The sequence below is a fragment of the Cavia porcellus genome, unplaced genomic scaffold (genome assembly GCF_034190915.1).
Source record: "Cavia porcellus strain 051 isolate PalLab524CR breed Dunkin Hartley unplaced genomic scaffold, mCavPor4.1 scaffold_7, whole genome shotgun sequence".
Lineage (NCBI taxonomy): Eukaryota > Metazoa > Chordata > Mammalia > Rodentia > Caviidae > Cavia > Cavia porcellus.
The window spans coordinates 45,894,169-45,919,386 of NW_026947490.1; the positions used below are offsets into that span (position 1 = coordinate 45,894,169).

General features: G+C 34.7%; 2 protein-coding genes across 2 annotated transcripts; one reads left to right on the forward strand and one right to left on the reverse strand.

Annotated features, from left to right (window-relative positions):
- Positions 1–5,636: 5,636 nt before the first annotated feature.
- Positions 5,637–9,799, forward strand: LOC100714561 (olfactory receptor 10R2-like). The gene is made up of 2 exons (XM_013149074.3): positions 5,637–5,645; positions 8,831–9,799. Exons 1-2 carry the CDS (start codon positions 5,637–5,639, stop codon positions 9,797–9,799), a joined length of 978 nt encoding a protein of 325 aa, XP_013004528.3.
- Positions 9,800–20,453: 10,654 nt separating this feature from the next.
- LOC100721692 (olfactory receptor 6Y1) lies at positions 20,454–21,431 on the reverse strand. The gene has a single exon (XM_003466536.2). It carries the CDS (start codon positions 21,429–21,431, stop codon positions 20,454–20,456), a length of 978 nt encoding a protein of 325 aa, XP_003466584.2.
- Between the last annotated feature and the right edge of the window lie 3,787 nt (positions 21,432–25,218).

The window sequence follows — 25,218 nt, forward strand, 5'->3', positions numbered from 1 at the left end:
AGCCTGAGTTCCTCTGAATCAGTAGGTTGCTTGACAGAGTGGGGATTGTGCAGTATTGCTCTTCTTGTCTCCTAGCCTGTGTGCTAGCAGGCTCACAGGAAGGTGTGGTTTGACTTCTTGATTCTTATGACCCACATGGCTGCCCTCCGTTGATAATGTCTGTTTGAGTGCCTATGCTATTTGGTCACTGTAAATTTCTAAAATAAGTTGAAGTCTGGGATTTTGACATCTCCTGCTTTGCTGTTATTAATGTGCTTTTGCTGTTCTAGGTCTCTTTCTGGTTCCATGTGAATTTTAAGATTATTTTTCTTGTTCTGTGAGCAATGCTGTTGGTATTTTGATTGGTATTTCATTAAATCCGCGTATAGGTTTTAGAAGTATGGTCATTTTGACAATATGGTTTTGCTTATCCAGAAACAGAATATAGATTTCCATACTCTGGAGTCTTTTCTGATCCATTTCTTCATAGTGTAATGTTCAGAGTTCCTTCTCTTCTTGGTTAGATTAATTTCTACATTTTTAATTTTTCCTGATGCTATTGTGAATGATAGTGCTTTTTAATTTATCTCAGTGAGTTCATTCATAAAATATAAGTACTCTGTTTATTTTTGTGGGTTGATGTTGTATTTTATCATATCACTGAATTTGGTTGTTTGCTCTATGATCCATAAGTGGATTTGATTTTGGCATTCCTTTTGAAGGGTCAGTCAAGGAATGGCAGTGTAACTTTCTGTCTTCCTACACAAAACAAATTTATTTCTTTCTCTTGCCTGATTGTTCTGGCTGATATTTCCAGTACTATAGCAAACAGAAGAAGTGATAGTTAATGTCCTTATTCTTTTCCTTATTTTAACTTCTCTCTACTTAGTATGATAATTCATATGTCTTTTGATAAAATGGTTCCATTTCTTTCATTTTTTAAGATTATCTTAAAATTGTTTGAATTCTATTACTTATGGACACTAAATTAAATATTTGTAGGACATATGTTCTGTATATATTTTATGATTTCTGTTTTCTTTTTTTAAGACAGCGCTTTGCTATATTGCTCTTGCTGGCCTTAAACTCAGGAGTTTCCTGTCAGGTTCTTGAGTAGCAAGGATCAAGTTTCTTTTCATGATAATAAGCTTTTAAATATTTATTAAGTTAAATTTATTTTTTTCTGTTATATTTAGCACTCCCTGTGTCTCAGCTAGGAAATAGTTTCCTAAAACAAATTTTAATAAAATTCCCAGATGGTCACTGTGGCACATGCCTATAGTATCAATATTCTGGGAGACTGAGTATCACAAATTTGAGCCCAAGCTGAGTAGCTTTGTAACTTCATGAAACTCCATCTCAAAATAAAAATAGTTTTTTAAAATATGGGGTTGTTGCTCTTTGTAAAGGCCTTCGCTTTTATCTCCAGCCATACACAATAAGAAAGGAAGAAGAAAGAAATATTCCTCTATCTATATTTTATCATTTAAGCAAATATATTGATGCAATTTGTATACAATATAAAGGACTCATTTTAAGTGTAAGCTTTGTCACACGTTGAAAATGATGCACATATATGTAACCACTACTGTGATCCAGATACAGAATATTTCCATCACTTAAACACTTCCTCAGTCCACATCCCACCAAGTGCCCTATAGCATCACCACCTTGAGGAAATCAGTGCCTCCTCTCAATGGTAAAATTTAACATGACATTATCAGACTCTTGTCTCAATGCAATAATGAAAGAACCAGTTTTTACTTGTTGGCCTTTTGGTTGCCAGATTTTTTTTCTCTTCTTTCAGTACTTTGACTATATTGTTCTACTATTCTGGCTGCAAAGTTTCTGCTGAATAATTTTACTGTGTTATTATAATATATGATTCTCATAAGAATAAACTTAGAGATGTTCAGAATCCAGGTAAGGGGATGAAGTACTCCAAATGAGTGAAAAACTAAAAATAATTAATTATGTTTAAGGAGATTTATTTTCATTTTGACTATTATCAAGCTTCTGTAGCTGGTATAGTATCTTCATGTATAATTGGACATACTTATCATGCTTTAAAATCATGAGCTATTAATTTTCACAATTTTGTATTGATTACTTGTTTTTGAATAGATTATAGCTTTTCTAATTTGTTTTAGGTGAATTATTTTGAGATTTTATCTGGGACCTGATGAATGTCATATAGAGTCTCTGTTACATTAATTTGACAATTGTTAATACTTTTAATTTTAGTAAACAAGTAACTTTGTTGGATTCTACCTGAAAACTTGTTTTCTTAGATATTCTATGTCTCTATTTAATTATTTTACACTCTGGATTGCTGTGTGTATATTTCACACATACGTAGTTGAGGAATCAAGCAGAGTTTTGATCAAACTAATAGTCGCTTTCTGTCCCCCTTTCCTTTTTCTTTTCTCTTTCCCTCTCCCTTTCTCTTTCCCTTTCTCTTTCTCTTTCTGTTTCTCTTCCTGTTTCTTCTCTATCTTATCTTTCTTCTTCTTCTCCAGATTGTGCACCAAAAGTTATCTAATAGAGACAAATACAGGAAAAAATACAATCATAATTGCAACATAATTTGTGATACAGTATATGTTTAAAAAAAAGAATGAGGATGAGGATGTTTTTCAGAGGTTGATCTATGATTTGAAACTAAGCATAGTGATATAATCCAAGTCCCTAAGTTAAACCATATCTAATCATATCTGTTTTGATTCTCTTAAGTTTTTCTTAAGCCAATAAATTTTCTTTTCTATAATTCTTTCACTTGAAAAATAAAAGTAGTCAGATATCCTAAACTTTTTGGCAATTTGGGCTGGTTTCTGAAAAGACAATTTTTCCATAGAGGAAATGGTGAGCAGGGATGGTTCCAGGATGATCGAAGTATTTTACATTTTTCATGCACATTGCATGTATTATTACTACATTGTGTACTTCATTTCTACCATTATTACACTAGATTATGGTTATGAGTGCACAATCTGGATTCCTTGCATGCACAGGACATAGTAGGATGTGTGCTCCTATGAGAATCTAACACAGCCACTGATGTGACACAGGTAGTAAAACCAGTTAGTAACCAGAGCTATCTGGAGAGGTCCTAAATACAGATGAAGTTCCCCTGCCAGTCACCTCCTGCTGTGTCACCTGGGTCTAAGAGGCACTGAGCAGCTCTGGTTTGTGACCTGGGAACTGGGAACCTATAGAAGTTTTTTTCTCAGTATACTTTGAGGCTGAGAGTTGTGGGGCGAGAAAAAGAGATAATAAAGGACTATGTAGTTAGGGAGCCTGAGAAATCCCACAAGCAGCAAGAGAGCAAGAAAATCAGATACTGTGAGTTCAAGTCAGAATCTCAGTCCAAAGTTGAGAGAAGAGCAAATTCATAGCTCAAAGAAATACAGTAAAGAGAACCCTCACAGACTCAGCCATTTTTGTTCTATTCAGGTATGCATCAGATTGAATCAAACTCACCCACACTGAGGATGGCAATCTAAGAAGGCAAACACACTCAAAATATTTAATCAAATGTCTGGGCACTCAATGGCTCACTCACATCAATACATTAAAATTATCTACCACGTTTTATAGATTTCACATTACACGGTCACACTGAGGCCTAAGCATCATGTAACATCTGTGTTCATGATACCTAATACCTAATTTTTCAGTTCAACAGTGTTTTCTGATTTTCTTTATTAGACATTTTGTTTTAATTCCCTTCTTTAAGATTTCATATTTTGTATTTTTTACCTCTATCTTTGACCTACAACGTCTTCTGTTTATTTGTTATCTTTTCTGCTTTTAAGACAATTAACATTCATATATATATATATATATATATATATATATATATATATGCTTTTGGAAAATTTAGGGTAGAGAGAAAAGTAATGGAAAGATTCTCATAAGTGTTTATTTCACAGAGTTCTAAAGACTAGAACATGAAATTAGAATTGTTTTAATATAGAATTTACTGGGAAGTCTGAGCCCCAACAACTGCCACAGATTCTGAGCCCCAACAACTGCCACAACTACAGATATGTGTGTGTGTGTGTGTGTGTGTGTGTGTGTGTGTGTGTGTGTGTGTATTCTGAAACTCCTTAGAGGTCTTTAGACAGATTTCTTTAAAGAGTTACGTAGCATGAAAGCTGAAGATGGTTGGCAGTCTATGAAGAAATGTTTATTCAAGAAGACTGAGCAGACCAGATGACCCAGAAATTCAGAAATTCAATTGCCATTTAAGGATGGTTATGAATGCTTGAAAATTGCTGGACACAGCAGTAGCTTGTTGCTTGACCTCTGTTGGCTGCCTGTCACAGCTGTTGGTATAATTGGAAGGGAAAGCACTCTGAGTCAGGAACCATCTCATTTGGGAATTTCTGCTGGTTAGAGGGCAGCTGTTTGGAACTGCAGACATAGACATCTCTGCTAGGAGCCCCGGAAGTGGAAAAGACCTTACTGCGCTCTCCCATTCCCTCTGCCTTCTTCTTGTGCCACTCATGAAAGCTGAAAGGAGAGTAGAAAAGGTGGATTTTTCCATACTTATAAAGGAGGGCAACTAAATATTTGTAAGGAACTTGAAGGTCTAGAAAAAAGTGTCACCTCAACCCAGAAATAAAGAACTTGACTTTCAGCCCTATTTGATATCTACAGTAGGGAAACACCAGTACTCAATCATAGAGAGGCACTTAATTGCTCTCCCTCCAGATGTATAGCCCCCATTAGCTATCTTGAATCAGACTGTCGGTGAGCTGATGGACAGAGGGAATAACTGGGAAAACTATCCAAGCTCTCTAGGATGTTTTAGCCTCAATATTTTACTCCTATTTCCAACCCCTAGAACAGACATTTGGGAGAAGGGTAGGTAAAAAACGTTTCCAGAAGGGTAGGTAAAAGCAGGTAATGTCTCCACAACCTGGCTCTAAATACTCTACAGCTTTCTTTTGGTCTCCAAATCTGAACTTTATTGCTTCAAGAATTCAGTTTTGCCCGAGAAAGTCTCCCTGAATGCCTTCCTTTGTACCCTCATCTCATTCTGTTTTCCATGCTACAGTAATTGAATCTATAGATTTCAGATGAATGTAGGCTAAAAGGAAAAGTCCTATTTTTTTCCCAGTGGAAATGATTAAGCCAGGCTTTCTTTGTCGTGGTGAACTGCAAGAAAAAAAGAAAACTTCTACCAAATAGTAAAGACCTAAACAAGGACTACCTTACATTAATTCGTGTAACAGGGATTTTCTGTGTTCATTTTCTTTCCTTTAATTTACAACAGTTATAGCATCTAATGAGCCTTCAGGGAACCTCAGAGTGAAACCCAACTAATAGCCAATGTCAATGAGTTTTCCTTTTCCCTTTTTCCTCTTTTCTCTACTGGACCTGTGAGATTCAGATTCATGTGTCCCCTTTGCTCACTGAGAAAAGATGAAACTGTTCCAAAAATAATATTGCAATAATGGCTCCCTGGAGTTTTGAGAAGTGTGACTATCAACCAACACACTGAGCACATAACTAATAAGAGAAAAAAGTACTTTTCAGTGGTAGATTGGGGATAATTCTCAAGATTCTTAGCAGAGAAGATAAGGATATGGCTCTGGGCATTGACGTACAGTGGTAGAATGGAGTGGAATACAGTCTTTTCAAAAATAGAGATGGTTAAGGTAATACTAGGTTTCACTGAATTCAGCTAGGGAACAGAAAAATTGAATGAAGATAGTACTTTGATCTTCTGCTACAGAGGTGTTAGTCACCAGGAAGACTGTTAGAAATGCCTAATTTTGTCAAGAACTTTAGTCTACCTATCTAGTTAATTAGTGATGATGAAACAAGAGTATGTTAGGAAAGACATCATTATAATTGTGTCATTGGTATATATATATATATATATATATATATATATATATATATATTAGTATATATAAAAATATGTATATATATATACATATTTGAGAATACAGAAGACAGTATAGAACCTAGAGGCAAGATAAAGTATTATAAACTGAACTGTATTAAGTGCAACAAAAGCTTTTGTCAAGTGCTATTAAATATGCTCTCTAGAGTTGGTGGTGCTGACTGCTTCACTATTATCTCTGAAAGGATGAAACGACTAGGAAATCATACTGAATAATTTAAAAAGAAAAGACAGATAGCCATCACTGTCTGTTAATAAGGGGCTCTTAATAACTAATGTATTGATTTTCCATTCTCAAACATAATGTGAAAGTGTGATCTGGTGACAAAATATTTTAGAAAAATCTAGTTAGTAATGTAAGAGTAAAAGAATCATCTAATTGAGCTACCTTTCTTTACAGAACTTCTGCTTTTAAAAAACCACTATTCTAGCTTTCTGTGGACAAATGATTTACTGCATGAGTTTCAAAGATGGAAACTGAGGAGGTAAATAAATTAAATTTCTCGAGGGAAAAAACTAATGGTGTCTGTTTTGATACTTATCATTTGATCTGTAAAGTATTGTAAACGGTCAAGGTCAGAGAAAGACACTAACTGGTAATTCATATGTTTTAGTACTGGTTCTTGCTTGCAAATAATAGATCATGTGATAAATGATCACATAGACTACATAAGTATAACAACGCAATATGATCCACCAAGCTGCTGACTGGATATCCGTGCCCATATATCTCCTTCCAAGGATAAAAATATTACCATCTTTTGCATGTGTTTAAATAAGGTCTTTAACATATGCCAGTTAAAAAGTTTTAATTCAATTACTCACTACACATAACAAATATGTAATAGTCAATTAATTACCAATTAGCTTCTTAGTAGTAATTTGGTTTTAGATTTTATGAGGGATAAAACATTTCTCCAAAATATTTACATTCTTATACATAATAAGGAAGAGGCATATATATTTCATAGTCTATTCAGAATATAATAAAATTTGCTAAATAACCTTTAAAAGGAAAATTTATAACACTTTTTACCTTTGGAAACCAAAGTAGTATGAGCTTGAAGTTTCTAACTGAGTGATCAAAGTGAATACAGATTTTCCAGGCAAAGGGAAAATGATGAGGAAAAAGTACAGAAGAGAGAGTCTTAAGAAAATAGTTTTTCTGCAGAAGCATTTTGGGAAAGGAGAAAACAACTCATGAAGACAGCAAGGTGATTTAGCATCATTCCTGATAAGAATGGTACTTTGCTTGAATACCCTAAAAATTGTAACACACTGGTAATAAATGTTTTATTTATCAATAAGTGAACACAGTAATTACTGAATAAGTTAGTGGGGATATGACTTAATCTATTCAGGCAATTTAGCAATCTGACCATTAGCCTATCAGTCATTATAACTCATTTGGATAGAAACACAAGGCATAACTTCTGCTCAAAGCCCTCTTTTAAATGAGAAGGAAGCCAGGGTAAAAATACTCAGATGTGGTAGCCAGTGAAAGAATTCTGCATCCAATGTGAGGACTCAGCTCCTAGGTGGTCCTAGGTGCTATATTAGCTAAAGAATATTTATTTTGTAAATCACTTGGTGCTTTCACGTTCTTCAAATACTTTCTTGAAGGCTTTTTTTTAAATTTAGAGACAAAAAGCAAAATGTAAAAAGGGTAGAAATAATACAAAATTTGAAAAAGAAATAATAGTAAGAAATCACCAGTTGATAACTTACATATTGTTATTGTATAAGCAGTCACACTTGGAGGCTTTTTAAAAATCAATTTGCTAAATTCAAATTTGATGTTAGTTGAATAAAATGGACAACATCTGTCAGTTCTGTAGTAAGAAGTATTTGAGGGGCTGTAACACCTCAAAATCAAGAGTGTTCAATGCAATAGTAAATTCGGTTGGAAATCCAGGGAAAAGGGATGAATAGCTACAATGGCTCCTATAGAAGAGTAGCTTGAGGAATTAGTATAATTCATCTTAAAGCTTGAAAATACAATTCCCACAGATTTCTAGATCAGTTCCATCTTCTTGACGGATTGATAGTGTCCTGACTGTGAGAGTTTTAGATGTCTCCAGAACTACTTAATATGCACTGTCTCTGTATGTGCTAGGGTCCTTCCAACTCCCCTCAATCAAGAGGGTCAGAGAGGCTGGGTGATTAAACAAATGGATAAGATAGAGTCAGCACAATATTATTGTCGTTACAAACAAACCCAAATAGGAATTGCATTTGGATGTTGGTCTAATAGATTGATGACAGTATTGCTTAAACCCTGTCATTTTACTGTCTAGCAGTAAAATGTAGTAGTGGCTAGCAGTTTTTCTGGTTTATTTTGGTATGCTTTAAGTGTATATCCACCTGAGTACATTAATATATACATATATTATATATATATATATATATATATATATATATATATATATATATATATATGTAAGTATATATCAACATAAACCAGAAAAACTGCCAGCCACTTGCTGAAAATTAACTACCATATGTAGAAAAAGTTGATGTTTACAAAAACCTTAAAATATCCAGTCAGTTAAAATGCTTTAATCTTCATAAAAATCCTAGCAGGTAATATTTGTATCTCCACACTGTAAAGGAAGAAAGAAGCCACAGAGGATTCTACTGTTAACTAATGGTAGAGACTGGATTATTGCATAGAATATTTTTATTTTTTATAATAGCTATCTGACATAAGCATGATAAAAGATCATTAAAAAGACATACACATAGGTCAGCAGGAAAAATTGTAGTGCTTTGAAACAGTGCTATGAAAGACATTATCAATAGAGCCTTTCCTACTAACCAACATAACTTATCACTTCTCTAATTTATTATCTATAGTGGAGCTCTTGCATTTTCCTGGGTACACTAAGTGGTTTACTTTCTTCTTGTTTGTTTGTCTGTTTCTGTTCTCTTTAGGTTAATCTCTGGGATCAAGTAAACCAAGGCAATTTCTCATCTGTAACAGAGTTCCTATTGATGGGAGTCTCCAGTCTTGGAAAAATCCAGCTCATTCTCTTTGCTCTTTTTCTGTGCCTGTATATGATTATCCTGAGTGGAAATATCACTATTGTTACTGTCATCCGCCTGGATCACAGTCTCCATGTACCTATGTATTTCTTCTTAGGAATCCTCTCCATCTCTGAGACATGCTATACGCTGGTCATCCTGCCCAAGATGCTCATAAATCTGCTGTCTCTGCTTAGAACCATCTCATTCACTAACTGTGCCACACAGATGTTTTTCTTCCTCGGTTTTGCCATCACTAACTGCATGCTCCTTGGGGTGATGGGTTATGATCGTTATGTTGCCATTTGCCACCCACTTCGCTATCCAGTCCTTATGTGCTGGAAGATATGTGGACAGTTGGCAGCTTCTTGTGCTGGAATTGGTTTTATGTTATCACTCTTAGACTCCCTCTTAGTCTTTGAACTACCTTTTTGTGGTCCAAACAAAATCAACCACTACTTCTGTGACATCTCACCAGTTATCCAACTTGCCTGTACTGACACCTACATCAATGAGCTAGTCATCTTCATTGGTGGAGTCCTAGCTCTTATGGTCCCTCTGACTTTCATTTGCTTCTCCTATGGCTTCATTGTTCGAGCCATCCTGAGGATTCCATCAGCTGAAGGCAAGCGAAAAGCCTTTTCTACTTGTGCTTCCCATCTCACTGTGGTTATTGTCCACTATGGCTGTGCCTCCTTTGTCTATCTGCGGCCCTCAACCAAGTACTCATCTAGCAAAGACAGGCTAGTCACAGTGACCTACACTGTTGTGACTCCATTGTTGAACCCCATGGTGTATAGCCTCAGGAACAAGGATGTTCAGGTGGCCATTCGGAAAATGATCGCCTGGGGAGGATTTTATCCTAAAGCTAAAATATGACACTATTTTACATCTATGCAAATATTGTTTATGAAAATGCAGTAATAATTATGATCCTCTTGTTTTTAACTTATGAATCGCATAGTATAGGATTTCCATGGTATTATTTTGATGGGTTTTCTGGAGCTGGCCTTAAACTTGTCTTTGTTGAGGATCAATCCCAGTCTCAAAAACTTTTTTCAGTTTGCATTAATAAATATTTTGATTTCTTGGGATAGTTTCAGAATGACTTTAGTCTCTTTATTAAATATAAATAAAAGATTGTGAATGGTGAGTCAGTTATCACAACTTAACATGACTTAGACAAATCTTAGTAAGATCCATTACAAAATGAACAATACAGTAGAAAATCATCACCAACTATGAACTACTAGTGTTGGAAGGAATCTAAGTTGATCACATCCATTGTTCTGTTACTTTAGGAACAACAAATGAAATATTCCATCTGGATTGATGATGAATAGGAGCTTTGGTTGTTAAACATCACTAAACATTATTTATAAAATTCTATTTCCATATATCTTTCTCCCTTTGCTCCTGAAGATTCATCTGATATTTCACCAACACAATAACTAAAATATCTGAAGATTTTACTTATTTTTGACCAAATTGTATCCATTGTGTTTTCACTAAAGAGAATAAAATCATTCTTTAAACTAGCATTCACAAAGTTGGAAAAATCTGTTTCATGTTTCTGTGGATTGTTCCTTAGATGTGTTTTGTTAATTAATAGTATTATTCAAAGAGTCACCTGGTAACTAGGAATAATCACCTTCCTTTTTCTGCAAATGGAGTTTCTCTCAATGAAGTTTGAGTCTCACCTTCGTATCATTTCTGCCACTCAAATGCTTTTCACTGAACCTTAGCTTGCTTGGACTGGAAGTTAAATATCAGCAATCTTATAAGTATGAAACCTATTGTTGTTCTTTTTAATTTACTGTCATTCTTGCAAAATTTGGCATCTGCTCTGTTAGGTATCTAGTTGTGATTTTAGTTCCATAATTTAGAACATTCAAGTTTTTTCCCTGTATTTGATTTACAATATTGAATCCAATGGTTATCTCTTTTATTGCTCCATGCTTAAATAGTAAACAGTACCTATTTTGAGGGAAAATAGTTAATAGCAGCTAAATTGGATCCAGTACTTATAAAACCTCTGAGGCAGATGGAACTATAGTTAAATACTGTTGCAGTCAGAACTAGGTGTGAGAGGAAAGATAACATGGCCAGATTCTTTTCATCTTTGTCTTTAGATTCATCACAAAATGAAATCACTTGATTGTAAATCTCTAGAAACTCCTTTTCCAAAGACTTTATGCTCTCTCTCTCTGCTCCATTAAATCATGAGTATAATCAATAATGTGTTCTTCTGAAATATCTGTTAGTTTTAAAAGTCAGAAGGAAATTCTTTGCAACAAGTACATTTCTGGAAGGAATATAAGACTGACAGATATTAGGTAGAAGTGGTTAACTTGCGATGTTGCAGGAATTTGCTGTACTGTAGGAGTACACTGGCAACTTCAAAATAATGGTGTAAAGCAGGAAGACATAGGAGAAAAAGACTTGTCAAGAACCGAATTCAGGTATCTTTTGATATAATTGAAAAATTCTCCTTTGATGTAGCACAGACAAATATTACTATTTCATTCTCTGTCAAGTATATCCCATTGCTTACCACATACCTCTTATAATGTACAATGCTTTTGCGGCAGTGATAACCCTTAACAGTTCTTCCACTTGTAACTATTATTAAGGCTTACGTTTCATCGGTCAAGACCACTTTTTTTCTTTACTTTAACCAGAAAAAAATCCACTCTCTGGAAAATTAAGTAAATGGGAAAAGATATGGAGGCTGATATTTCCCAGATTCAGAGATCATCCTAGAAATGGTTTGTGCTCTAAGAAAAAAATTTTCTCAGCTTAGTTTGATGGGCCTGGTTTGCATTTCTAGCATTCTGAGAAGTGAAATCCCAGACAGCCATTTAAGCAACTCAGTGAGACTATGTGTCAAATATTAATTACTTAAGAAAACCTAAGATTTCATTTAAGGTTGAAGATGCTCAGGTCTGACTTTAGCACTTAATAAAAATGTTTTCTATCCTTTTAATCGGTACATTTTTCTCACTATTTAGTCAAAATATCAGTCTTTGGCACTGATTATTAGCTTCAGAATTTCACCAGAGATGCTTGTTCTTTTTTCAACGTTAATTTGTAAGAAAAGAGATGAAAGCTGTATACCACACACCAATGTTAAAAACTCAGAAATTTAATTTATATATCACTCTCACTTTGCAGTCAAATACTACAGGAGAAATCTAACAAATTAACTTTTCACCATAACCTAATGATCAAAAATATGAAATAGATACTAAAAATCACATAGGAAAAATTACCTATATCTGAAAAATTAACTTTTTTTCTTTAGAGAAGCCATTATCCATGTGTTCACTTCTACTTACACTGAAAATTGATTATTTTGTCCTTCCATAGCTCTATGCCTCCAAGGTCTCAATCATATAGCCCTCTGACAGTACTGTATCATAATTTAGAGAAAACTTAAGGCTCATGGAAACTTTCTTTTTCTGTGACTGCAGTCACAGACATATTTGTACCACAATTGATTATTCAATTTTTCTCTTTACTCATATTACAATAGAAGTGGGCCTTTTTTTAGTGTTTTCAGATATTTCCTTTGCAAATTTTTTTTTTTGTATTTTGTCCATTCCTTATTTATTTTTAACAGAACATGTTTTCAGTCTATAATGATTACAATCATCATGGGGAGTTGTAACATGTACACGACGTATCGATGCTTCTTTTGTGCCTTCTTGTAATCTTTTATTTTTTTCCTTTTTTGTCTTGAGAAACATGGACCAATGTTCTGAGATTCTGTGAACATACACAAAGGAAGAATGTGTCTGGATTTGCTCAGATTGGATAATTTTAGACTGAGTATATCAACTCCTATTTACCTTCCAATAATAGTTTTAAAAGGAAGCCAGAACAACTCAAAGGAAGCCAGATAATTGATCCTAGAGACATGCTTACTATGCCTTGATATGGGAATTAAAAAAAAAAAACACTACCAACATTGGAAAATAAACTGAAGAGAAATTGACTGATTGATAGTAATTCAGTAAATGACTGTAGCTGACTACTATTTGAATTAGGTAATGGAAGAGACACAGGTGAAAGAAAATTCTTTTAAAATATTAAATCTACTACTCTAAATTTCTTACACAAATATAAGAGAAATGTTCTTCTATTAAAACCATTGGTAGTTGAAAGTATATACATTTTAATGAATGCTGCCTTTATCTTTTCTTTAGCTTCCTTTCTGACTTAGTTTTAAATTAAATTAGTCCAAAAATATGCTTTGCAGAAGGCATTGAGTAAGTTAAGGACTGTCAGTAAAACAAAGAAAATAAATTTTATTTTTACCAGGGTGGATTATGAGAAACCTAATGATCTTTAAAAAGTAAACATTGGAGAAAACAAATAAAAACTGTTTTCACATCAACTGAGGAATGCTAAAAATGATGTGGTATTTTTATGCAATGGAATATTAATCAGTTTTAAATAAGGATCACATTGAGGCCTTATAAGTAAATAGATGTAACTTAGACTGTATTCATAAGTGAAATAAATCAAACTCACATGTGTAAATACCATATTGTCTCCTTAGTGTAAGAATTTGAAAGAGTAAATATGATGCAAAATCTTCAATAAATATTGTGAAAAGGTAAGAAACTGCTCAAAGGGAAAAAATAACTCAGGGAAAAAGAGAGGTGAAGGAAGAGAAAAGAAAAAAAGATGCAAATTTGTATATTTACACTTAACATAGCTAAGATGATTATATTACTAACTCTATTCATTCTTGGAACCAAAACAGTTAATTTTCATAGGATTAGATCAAGTTTGCATGTCTATATCTGGTAATCTGAGCAAGCAACACTTTTGAAGATAACTGTACAAAATAACAATCTTTGTAATGTTTCTACCATGTTGTTTAGAAAGCTGATATTATTATGGTTTGAGTTTTCTGTTACTGTCATTTATCTTTTGTTTATTGCTTTTCTTATATTTTGTTTTGTTTTTTCCTCTAAAACAGGAAGGATAGATGTACATATATAAGATTATACATGCCTAGAATTCCTGAAGAGTTTACAAGAGTTGATTTTATTATGTGTGATGATATAAACAGCTATTTTGAAGAAAATGAGACATTACAGCAACCATTGCTGATTTCCTATCCCTTGTTTTGAAGACCTACAATGTTTTTATTCTTTGTTCTGGGTCATAGCAATATAAGGCAAAGAATTGTGGATTCCAGTCCTAAATTCCATGGAATCCTAATTTTAGTCCTAAAGAAAAACTGAATATGACATTGAAGGCCAAGAAATTAAAACAGCAAAATCAATTTAATGAACTTTACCTGATAACAGATATTCTGACAACTATGTCTTGGTATTATTCAATTCAACATAAATGATACGACAGAACACCAATATTAGATAACACTGTATGGTCATAACCGAGTGAAATAAAGCATGCTATAACTTATTAAATATTGTTAACTTATTAAATATTAAAAGCTGTATATTTAAGGATTTTCTTATTTCTGTTTATAAACAGGAGGTACAAAATCTGTTAGGCAATGTTTCCTAGTTGAGGAGTCAGTGACTGGGAGTACAAAGGGACACCTTTCAAGACAGAAAACAAAAGAGAAGGAATTATCACGCAGAGAGGAAACACTAAATACCCACAAAAGGATACCATTAAGCCTCTGAAAGAGTATTGATGCCAACAGAAAATACCTCTCATGGAAAATGGGAAAGAAACACTGGGACAAATAGATCAGAGAGTTCCTAGGTTTCAATCAGGAAGGTATTTATGTTCCCAGTAACTATCAAGCATACTTTACGGAATTTTTTAAAAAAAAATTCATCCTCTTACTTATATTCATTCACTCACTCAATTCTATCTGCATGACATATTTTTGGAATATTTCAATTTAAATACAATGAGATTAACACGATGTGCTTCTAAAGACAAGATCGATTGACTTCAACCAATAGCAATAGAATGTCCCGTAATATACCGGATATGAAAAGAAAAGGGGAATACTAATGAGCAGAAGACTGACAATCTGTGGGAAACTATGGAGGTATCAAACAATCTTGCCTGTGATTTAGGTCACAGAAGAAGAAAGGAGAAACAGAGTAAATGGTATTAGAGAAAATAATGGCTTAGAATTTTCCAATGAGTAGCATTAGAAATCCATAGATTCAATAGTCTCAAACATTTCAAGCAGAATAAAAGCAAAAATTGCATTAAAGTATATACAAATCTACTTTTTAAAAACCAATATGAAAATAAAATCTTTAAAATAATGGGAGAAAAAGAAAAATATAGTAAAATGGAACATTTTTATATTCCATGATATTAGTGATAGTTTTGCAAATATTCATGGACAAAAATGCCTTTTCAGGAAAAGTCTCAGATCCAGATGGTATATTTGCCAACAGTATTCCCAGAGTAAAACGCAGAAATGGTCCCATCCATTTCTAGATGTGTCCAAAGCCCAGTTTTGCATTTCTAATTTTCCTGAAACTATCTGCCAAGCAAATCTGAGAGGAGTCACAAGTATGATTGTCTCTCATGAAAAGCCTTCCAGTCTTGGCTTCCTTGTAGGCTCTGAAACAATCAAACTCTTAGCCTTTTAGCCTCCCATAGCTAGTCTAACAGAAGTTTGCCCACTCTGGGGACTGGAGTGGTACATCTGCCTTCATAGTACACCCTGCCATGGCCCTCTAACTTGGCTAAAGCCCCTTTAAAGCTATTACTTCAGAATAGTTGTCTTGAACAGGGATCCACTGAGAAACATACCAATTCTCAGGCTCAGAGATATGACAGCACACTTGTACTTCTCTACAGCCCTGTGACTTAAATCCAGACCTTAGTTGTGGACCAGAGTCAGTACTACCAGAAAAAGGATTTGATGACCAAGTGGTATCCCTATCAAAGACTGAGAGGAAATCACACTTACTTATAAACTTTCAAGGTTCCTTAAGCAGACTTTCATTCTAGTACTAAGCATTATAATTATGGGCCTGGAAGTTGTTCAATCTGCTCAGGTACCAAATAGAATCTCAAACACTAGAAGCTGTCGATCACAGGCCAGCCAAGCATGAAATGCATTGTCCATATAATCCATATTCACCTCCACTTTACCAGGTAATCTCATCAGTCAGGAAATCAAGTAGGAGATGGGGTCTTTATCTGTCAACACTCATCTGCAAAGACTAGAACAGAAGCTTTTTCTCCAAATGCAGATACTTGTAGAACACCTCACAAGCACTTACAATGCAAGCCAAGATTATTTTTTAAAAAATCAGACAAAAAGTACTCGCAAAGCAAATGCATGAATGTTCAATGACAGAGCACAAAGAAGAGGAGACCTACAAACTGCCTGAATAACTGAAAATAATTATCTCACAGTAGTTCGATGAAATGCGAGAAAATGAAAAACACAAGGAAATAGTATCAGAAAAAAATGCATTGTTTTCTAATTGTATTTCAGAAAAGGCAAAGGAAATTTCAACAATCCTGGCTGGAAGTTTCCTCAGGCATGTGAGAAATGTGGATATGTAAGGTATGATCAAAATATTGGTTGAATATTTATTTTTAAAGAATTTAATATAGCAAAATACAGATTGCCTTTAACCTATCTGAAAATACTGCTTACCTGAAACACACTTATGTTATTGTTCTTACCACTTTCTGATGCCGTTCTAGAAGTCCTACTTCATGAATATCATTAAGATTCAAATATTGTAATTGGCATTGTTCAGTGCCATCAAAAGGAAAGACAGGCTCGTGAAAGCATTTTGGTGTGTTTCCATCAATCTTGTCAGTGATTCTGGCATTTTGTGACTTGTGGCTCTTCCCCAGAGTGAAAAGTCATTGAAGCAGCCATAACAGAAGAACTAAATACACTCATGAAAGAGGACATTCAGAAGTGCTTCAGTGTATATTGAAAAGAAAGAAGAGTGTTTTGATAAAAATTAACCCAAAGTGTTTGTTGTTGTAGTAATTTTTTTGAAATTTAAACATTCGTTATATTTTTTTCCTTCCCATCGTATACAACTCATGTTCATGAATAAAAGGTCCCCAAACAATGTTGACCCAAAGGAGAATATACTAAAGTATATTCTTTTTTTTTTTTTTTCTTTTGTCTTTTTCCTTTTCATTGGTACCAGGGATCAAACTCACGACTGCCTGCTTGCAAGGCAGGAGCTTATGCTGCTGAGCTAAATCCCCAGCCCCAGTAAAGTATATTCTAAACAAATGTTCAAAAGTTAACAACAAAGAGAATCTTGGAAAAAAGCAAAAGAGTCTCATCACATACAAAGGAACCACCATAAAGATACTATTAGATTGCAAACCAGTACAGACCTGGATAATATAAGAAAGGTGCTGTAGGCAAAATTAACCTGAAACCGAGAATGTTATGTCTAGTATAGCTGTACAGAAATGAATAAAGACACATCTCAAAATTTAAAAAAAGATATTCATTACCACAAGATCTACATTATAAAAAATGGTAAAGGGAGTTCTTTAAGGGAAAGAAAAGGATGCAGAATGACATAAAAGCATATGAAATTTTTAAAAACTGTACTGATAAATCCAGGCATGGTGGCACGGGCTGTAATTCCAGCAATCCAGGAAGCCCATGCAAAAGAACTGCAATTTAATGACCAATATGTTGGTGACTTAGCAAGACCTGCAAAATATTTTTTTTTAAGAAGTATGTGAGAGGACTTGAATGGGGGAAGACGTTTTGATTTGAAGTTTAGTTTGAATATTTGGTTAAAAAAAGAAAGGAAGGCTTAAAAGAGATTGACAAATTTCTGTTGTGTAGTTGGTGAAGAAGTTGAGGAGACAGAGGTTTTGTAGTCAAATTGATGAGAGTGAGGACTCTATTTGGTTTTAAATTATGTGAAATTCCAACCCTGAGAACGATAAATTGTCTTTACACAAAAAAGAAAGTACCGCTCAAAAGTATGCTGGTTCAGCTGTCTCTATATTTTTTTTCTTGATGAATTCAGAACATTAAGTATTATTTATTTCTGTTACACAGACTAAGAGGAACTTTGTGGATATCTGAAGGTAAATCTCCAGTAGGGGTTTTAGAGAACACAAATTTATACTCATGTTTTATGCCTGCAGTTTAAACTGATAAATAGTACTGAAGAAAAATAATCTCTATCTTGGTCACTTAAAACCCAGATCTGATAGTCTGGACTATTTTTCCCATTCTAAAAATATCATTTTCTTTTTCGCTTTTATTTTTATTAGTTCATACTTGCAGTACTGGGGAGTCAGCGTGTGTACATAACATATCATAATTCTCATTTTCATGGCCCACTTTCCTCCATCTCTCATTATTGATTTAATCTTTTTTAGACAGAGTCTCACTATGCAGTTCAAGCTGGCCTTGAGCTCACCTTGTACCCCAGGTTGGTTTCAAACTTGCTACAACCCTCTTGTCACAGCCTCCCAAGTACTGAGATTACAAGCTGGTATTTATTTTTAATTCACAAATAAAAATTGGACATATTATGGGGTACAAACATAATGTTTTGACTAATTGTATATATTGTACAAAGACTCAGATAAGATCAATAATGTATCCAACATTATATTAGATTATTTTTGTGATAAGAACAGTAAGAATTTATTCTTTTAGCAATTTTGAAATAGCGTTTATTAATTCAGATAATTTGTAAGGAGGAGGAATAATACAAGTTCAGAGTTGGGTGAAGTTTATTTTAAACTCTGAATCCAAGACAATGACACTTAAATGTAAGGAAGAAAAACTAATTTTCCAACTGTATGCAAGTAGTTACTTGTAAAGTTCAGTTTCATCAATATTGTAAGGTTGATTTTTGCCTTATGAGTTCAACATTCTTTTGCTAATATTCTTTTGTTAACTCCACCACTTACTGACTCTGAGTATCCTTTATGACAACATGTATTTCTTAATTAGATCGTTTTAGAATAAAGCTACAGAAAAATTACAATATCTATACCCAATATTTACTATACAGTTCAAAATTAAATAAAATAGTCTATATAAAAGTCATCAAATTACCTTAAAAGAGTTTTATATTGAGGTTAGAAATGTGTGCCTTCTATTTTCAATTGAGAAGATTTGTCCATGTGAATTGTTGTCTCATCCAAGGATCTGATCGAGCTTGGCAAGAGGCACTGACTGAATCATTAGTTTTCAGGTTTGATACAGACTTATCCAAGGTACAAGTTTCTCATTCCCTCTCTGTGTCTCTAATTTATTACTTTATATGTATACAGTTTTAGTGCTTTTCATTGTATGCAAAATGGCAAAATTCTACAGTTATTCAATAATTTTACTAATTCTAGAACATTTTTATCATCCCCAAAGGAAAACCCTTACTCTTTAACAGCCACTCCCCATGATCCTTCTTGTCTCCCATTTACCCCTAGACAACTACTAATCCATTGTCTGCCCGTACAGATTAGAATATGGATATTTCATATAAATAGTATAGTGTGTTTTGTGTGTATTTTTTCTCATTTCGAATGCTTTCAAGGTTCATAAATGTTTCATCATATTTATTTTTACTATATCATATTTTATATATTTAGTCATCTGTTGAAGTGCTAGTTATTTAGCTCAGTGGCATAAGCACCTGCTTGGAAAGGTTAAGGTCATGAGTTTGATCCCTGGTATCAAAACAAGCAGACAAAAAGAACAAAGAAAAAAGAGATAAATCATCTGTTAATAGACATTTGGGTTTTTTAAAACTTTCTATTATGAATAATACAGCTTTGAATAGTTGTGTGAAAGTTTTTGTACATATGTATATTATTTCATTTCTCTTGGGTAAACGAAGTAAATGTGTTGGCAAAAGTGTAAATAAGCACCCAAATATACAATAAATACTGGAAAAGGAAGAGGAGATGTTCAACTGGGAAAGGAAACAAGAGCTAGAGGAGAAGGAAAGAAAGGAAGGGACAAGGTAAAGAAGCAAAGTGAATAAAGGGAATAAATGGAAGCAAAGCTTTGGCAAATAGGAAGGGAAAATGGATTGAAGAGGGGAGGGGAATGGGAAAAAAGAAGAAGCAACATATATCACGTACAGGTTCAAATTCTCTGTGGTGAATGCTATCAGTATGGACATCCAACACGTGCTAATAAAAATTTTGAAAATAAATAAAACAAAACAACAGCAACAAAGAGAAGTAAATTTGTTGGGTCACATGATAAACTACATTTTCCATAAATTACCAGGCTTTTCCAAAGGAGCAGTACAATTTCATATTCTTATTAGTAGTGTGTGAATGTTTTCCTTGCTCCACATACTTACTGACACTTGATACCATCTCTCTTTATTATCAGAACAGTTTTAGTGAGTGTTACCGGAACTTTAATTTCAATTTATTGCAGATTTTTTTACTATTAATGCAAGGAATTGTGTGTGTGCACACACTCACAGGAGAACAGTGGTAAAGTACTGGATGTTGATGGATACATACAGGTGAGACTGAGGTACAAGGTGTGTAGCAATCCTTTTCTTATATTAGGCTGAAAGGATGCTATATATATATTTTAATTATTGAAATTCCCATCTCTCTGGGGGCCACTTCTATTGCCAAATATGGTCTTTTTGAGAGCTTCTTTCACTTCCCGGTTCCTCAGACAGTAAATAATTGGGTTTAATAGTGGAACAATGACAGTGTAGAGAACAGATACTACTTTGTTGGAATTGTAGGCATACATGAGCTTGGGACGGGCATAAGTGAAAAGAGTTGTGGAATAAAAGAGAATTACAACTGTTAGGTGAGAAGCGCAGGTGGAGAATGCTTTTTGACGACCCTGAGCAGAGGGGATCTTGAGTATGGTGGTAAGGATGGTGGCATAAGATGTCACCACTACACATAGAGGTACAGCAATGACCATGAGGGCCAAGAAAAAGTCCGCCAGCTCAGCCTGTGAGGAATCCTCACAGGAGACATTGAGGAGTGGGGAGATATCACAAAAGTAGTGATTGATATGAGGTGTTCCACAGTAGTGGAGTCTGGCTATAAAGACCATCTTAATCATGGCGGTCATGAGTCCACAGGACCAGCACCCCCCAGCCAGTGTTCCACAGAGCTGGTTGGTCATGATGACTGGATAGCGTAGTGGATTACAAATGGCTACATAGCGGTCAAAGGCCATGATGGCAAGGAGTATGTACTCAGTACAGACCAAGGTCACAAAGAAATAAAGCTGAGTCATGCAGCCATTGAAGGAGATGCTCTTGTCGTGACTGAGGAAGTCTATCAGCATCTTGGGACTAATGACTGTGATGTACCACATCTCCAAGAAAGAAAGGTGGCTCAGGAAGAAATACATAGGCTTGTGCAGCTGCCTATCACAGCGGATGGCTACGATGATGAGAAGGTTCTCTAGCAATGTCAGCACATAGGTAGCCAGGAAAACAGAGAAGAGGAGAAGCTGAAAGACAGGTCTTGTTGAAAATCCCAGCAGAACAAAATATGTTGTTTCACTACGATTATCTACTTCCAGAGCTTTGATGATCATGGCAGGCTGTGGACAGACACAAAGTTAGAATCACCATCCTTGAGTAATATTTATTGAAAACGCATCACCAGTAAATTAACCGCAATGTGTCTTTCCTGCCTTCATATCTTTACCTTTGCTTGAATTATAATGAGAAACAATATTTTTAAGCAAAGATGAACTATAGGGAGTTTATATTTTTTTTCAAATTAGTTCAAGAGGAATAACTTGTCCAATGTCCAACAGTAGCAAAATTAGAGATACCTCATTCTGAGTTCTCTACTTTGCCAATATATCACTATTGGGCATTGAAGAGTGACCTGCATGCCAATTTCTCATTGTAGGAAAAGTACCCACACTTACTTCATGTGGAAAGAAGGCAAAAGGCAAAATTTCTTTTCCTCTAAATGTGTCTCTCTGGTTCTAGAGTGCTTTGATAACTGTTGGAGACCACTGAAAAGTGACTCTGAGCAGGATTTAAAATTAACTAATTGGCTTTTTATGTGTGTCAGTTAGTCTGTCCTAGGCCTGAGCCACTTGCCTGGTGACAGGAGCTGACTCATAGTAAGTGAACCTTTACAAATCACTGGTCCTGGCTGAGGCCTGCAGTGGTCTGTGAGGCCAGAGATACCTCAAAAGTCAAGATAAGGCCACAGCTGCAGACACTTGGCTCAAACATCAACTAAGTAGGTAGAGACTGCAGCTGCAGGAATTACTCCTACAGTCTCCTCTTCCCATGTCTTCATGAACAAAAGAAAGTTCTCCTAAATTGACATGATTCATTACTTGGAGACATCCTTAAAGTGACTGCCAAGGTCCTGCTCATTGCCTGCACTTTCCTCAGTTTGCCTGTCCTTTGTTTTGGATCTAATAAAAATGGGGAGTCCAAAAGTGTTTGTCTTAACCCTCAGAGTCTTGAACTCAGCTAAAGGGTTTTGACCCTCCTGGAGCCCTAAAATCATACCACTTGTCTCATTAATTTTTTTGCTGTACACTCATTTGGGAGATGGGGTCTAGGTCAAGACCCAAATACATAACCTCACCTAACTGCAAGCTGAAGATAGTCCTTTTTTTTTTTTTAATTTAAGATTGAAAAAATTAAATTAAGCAGTAGTGTAGTTGAGCACACTTATATGATTAATGACAAAACAAGTGTGATGCAATATTCACCAAATTCTCTCAGAACAAAGCTGAGTGAATAATTTGAAGGACTGTGCTTTATTTAATCCAATCCACTGTTTAGAATACCTGACAAGAAGTTTGAAAAAAGAACACTCAAATTTCACTCTTGCCTCTCTTTGGCAAAGTGGATGTATTACATAAGTTTTTAATATAGTAATTTATTTCAAATAATAATGAAGTGTTCATACTTTTAAACATAAAATGGCCTTTAGAATTGTCATTAAGTTCCTGTGAGTATTTGCTATTATTTTTGCATGTTTTGCTTAAACATGCAATCCCCCATGCCTCAAATTAACATACACACTTTCACACACAGTGGTCTTCTTAGAACCACTCCTAACCCAAAACAGTGTTGCAAAGTGATTTTTAATAAGAAAGTAGGAGAGGAATTTAAGACTTTTCTAAAGGTGTTTCATTGCAGACTCATAATCTGAAGGCGAGTTGAAAAAAATGCATCCTATTAATGACTCTTCTTCGCTCCTTTCCACTGACTCAGCAAGGTGTACATTGTTTTTTTTTTTTTTTTTTTTTGTCTTTTTCTTTTTTATCGGTACAGGGGAACGAACTCATGACTGCCTGCTTCCAAGGCAGGCGCTTATGCCGCTGAGCTAAACCCTCAGCCCAGAGAATCATTTTGGAGCCTACTGGGCATTAAACATCTTACCATTTCCAGCTTTTCTCTGTTTCCTACTGCTTGATTCCTTTCTGCTCCTCTCCAGAGCCAAAGTCACTCTTATTCTCAATTTCTCAACAGCTTTACTTTTGAGTCACAAATATGTGGGGCAACTGAGTTATGGATTTTAGTCCAAGTTACTGATGAAGGAGAAAAAGACTGGAAAAACTATTTCCCACTTCATCCATCTCTCTCTCCTCATCTAGATTTCAACATTAGGACCCTAAAGAAAGGCAGAATTATTAGCTTATAATTATCTATGTTTAGAGATAGTAATGGACACAAGTAGTAAAAATTAAAAGGTACAGTATAGCAAATTCAACACAAAATATTTTTGCTGTTGTAAAACAACTAATTCTCTCTCTCGCTCTCGCTCTCTCTGACACACCACACACACACACACACATACACACACACACACACACACACACACACACACACACACAAACATACAATTTGACCTCTTTGGTCACAGCCCAGTATTTGCTGGTGGAAAAGGAAGACGGTGGTGGTGGGGTTGATGAACAAGGGAAGTTTATGCATCCATCCAAGTTTCTCCGTTAGTCTGCTTCTTTTAATCTGTGATTCTAACAGTTCAAGCTAATTTGAAATCTATTTGTGAAAATTTTAGACCCCATCTGCATTCTGATTTCTGTTACCTCACTCTATCCAAATGAACAAGTTTCTCATTACCAACAAATAGCATTATTGTCTGTGAAGTAGTTTCTTGATATAAAGAAACAGGATACAAATCACAGGAGAAATGTTAGTGGATTCAATCACTGGGAGTATTTTTCTATTCCAGGAAACCATGGGCACAGAATTAGATTCTAATTTCCTCTCTTCTTGGAATCAATCCTGTAACTCTTAAAAGGATCCTAGCCTGAAGTTTTTGTTTAAATCAGAACTCTAGAAAAAAATGAATTATATATTTTCAGAATTTTAACAATACATGTTGTATTCCTCAGAAAATATACTTCAGATTTGATATTGAAAATAATACAGTTTAATTTTAAGAGTAATAATTAGTGAATAAAGTGGAAATATTTTACACAGAAATAAAGTATTTATTCATTTTCCACTATTTTCAATGGAAATATAAAATGCAAAGATATTAAACACAAAGAAACAAATAGGTAATATAAACCATTATATCAAGAACATGTGATTGTATGGTTTTATTGTTTGAACTTGGAATTTATCTTTGACTTTCTAGCATTCAAGTAAAGAAGGCAAACAACCAGATATGTGCTATACTCACATTTGGTGCTCTAAATCTATGATATATACACATTATATTACATATAATTATATGTACATGAGTGCATATTGGCAAGTAGATGAACACGTAGATTACGCTTTACCAACAGGTGCACACAATGTAGATATAAAAGCTCTTGGCTCCTTAGCTTCAGGCTGGACTGTGTAAGCCACATCTAATGGTCTCCCATGCACTGGGATAGTCTAGCTGGCAGGTGTGTGGGGAAGACAGCCAGTTACACGTCACCTGCAGTTTCCTTCCTATGTACTTTCTTCCAAAATCTGGAACTTGAGGCACTGTGCTAGACAAGGCAGCCTCTTCCTTGCTGGATGATTCCTCACAGTAGTATATCTGAAAACCTACTAGCATCATTTCATCTGTTCTTCATAGTCAGGGTCTTAGCTAGAACGATTGCCATGGTACTCACTCCATCCAGAGATATTGAATATTTAGCTCTGAGTCATGTAGTTATTTGCGTCATGACAAAGAAGTGAAAACAAATTCAGTAGGTTTTGATCAGAGCCAGACATTTCAGTCTCAGACCCTAAATAGCAAGGCATTTTTTAACAAGCAAAACACACTCCTCTGATTCATTTTTAAAGATACACAATTCTAGTATATTTCTGTATGCCTAGGACTTCTTAGGTACAGTTACTCTTAGAGCCCATATGCATAGGATCTTCAAAGCTTGC

Coding starts and splice junctions, on each gene's coding strand:
- LOC100721692 (XM_003466536.2), bottom strand. CDS start 21,431: ATGATCATCAAAGCTCTGGAAGTAGATAATCGTAGTGAAACAACATAT.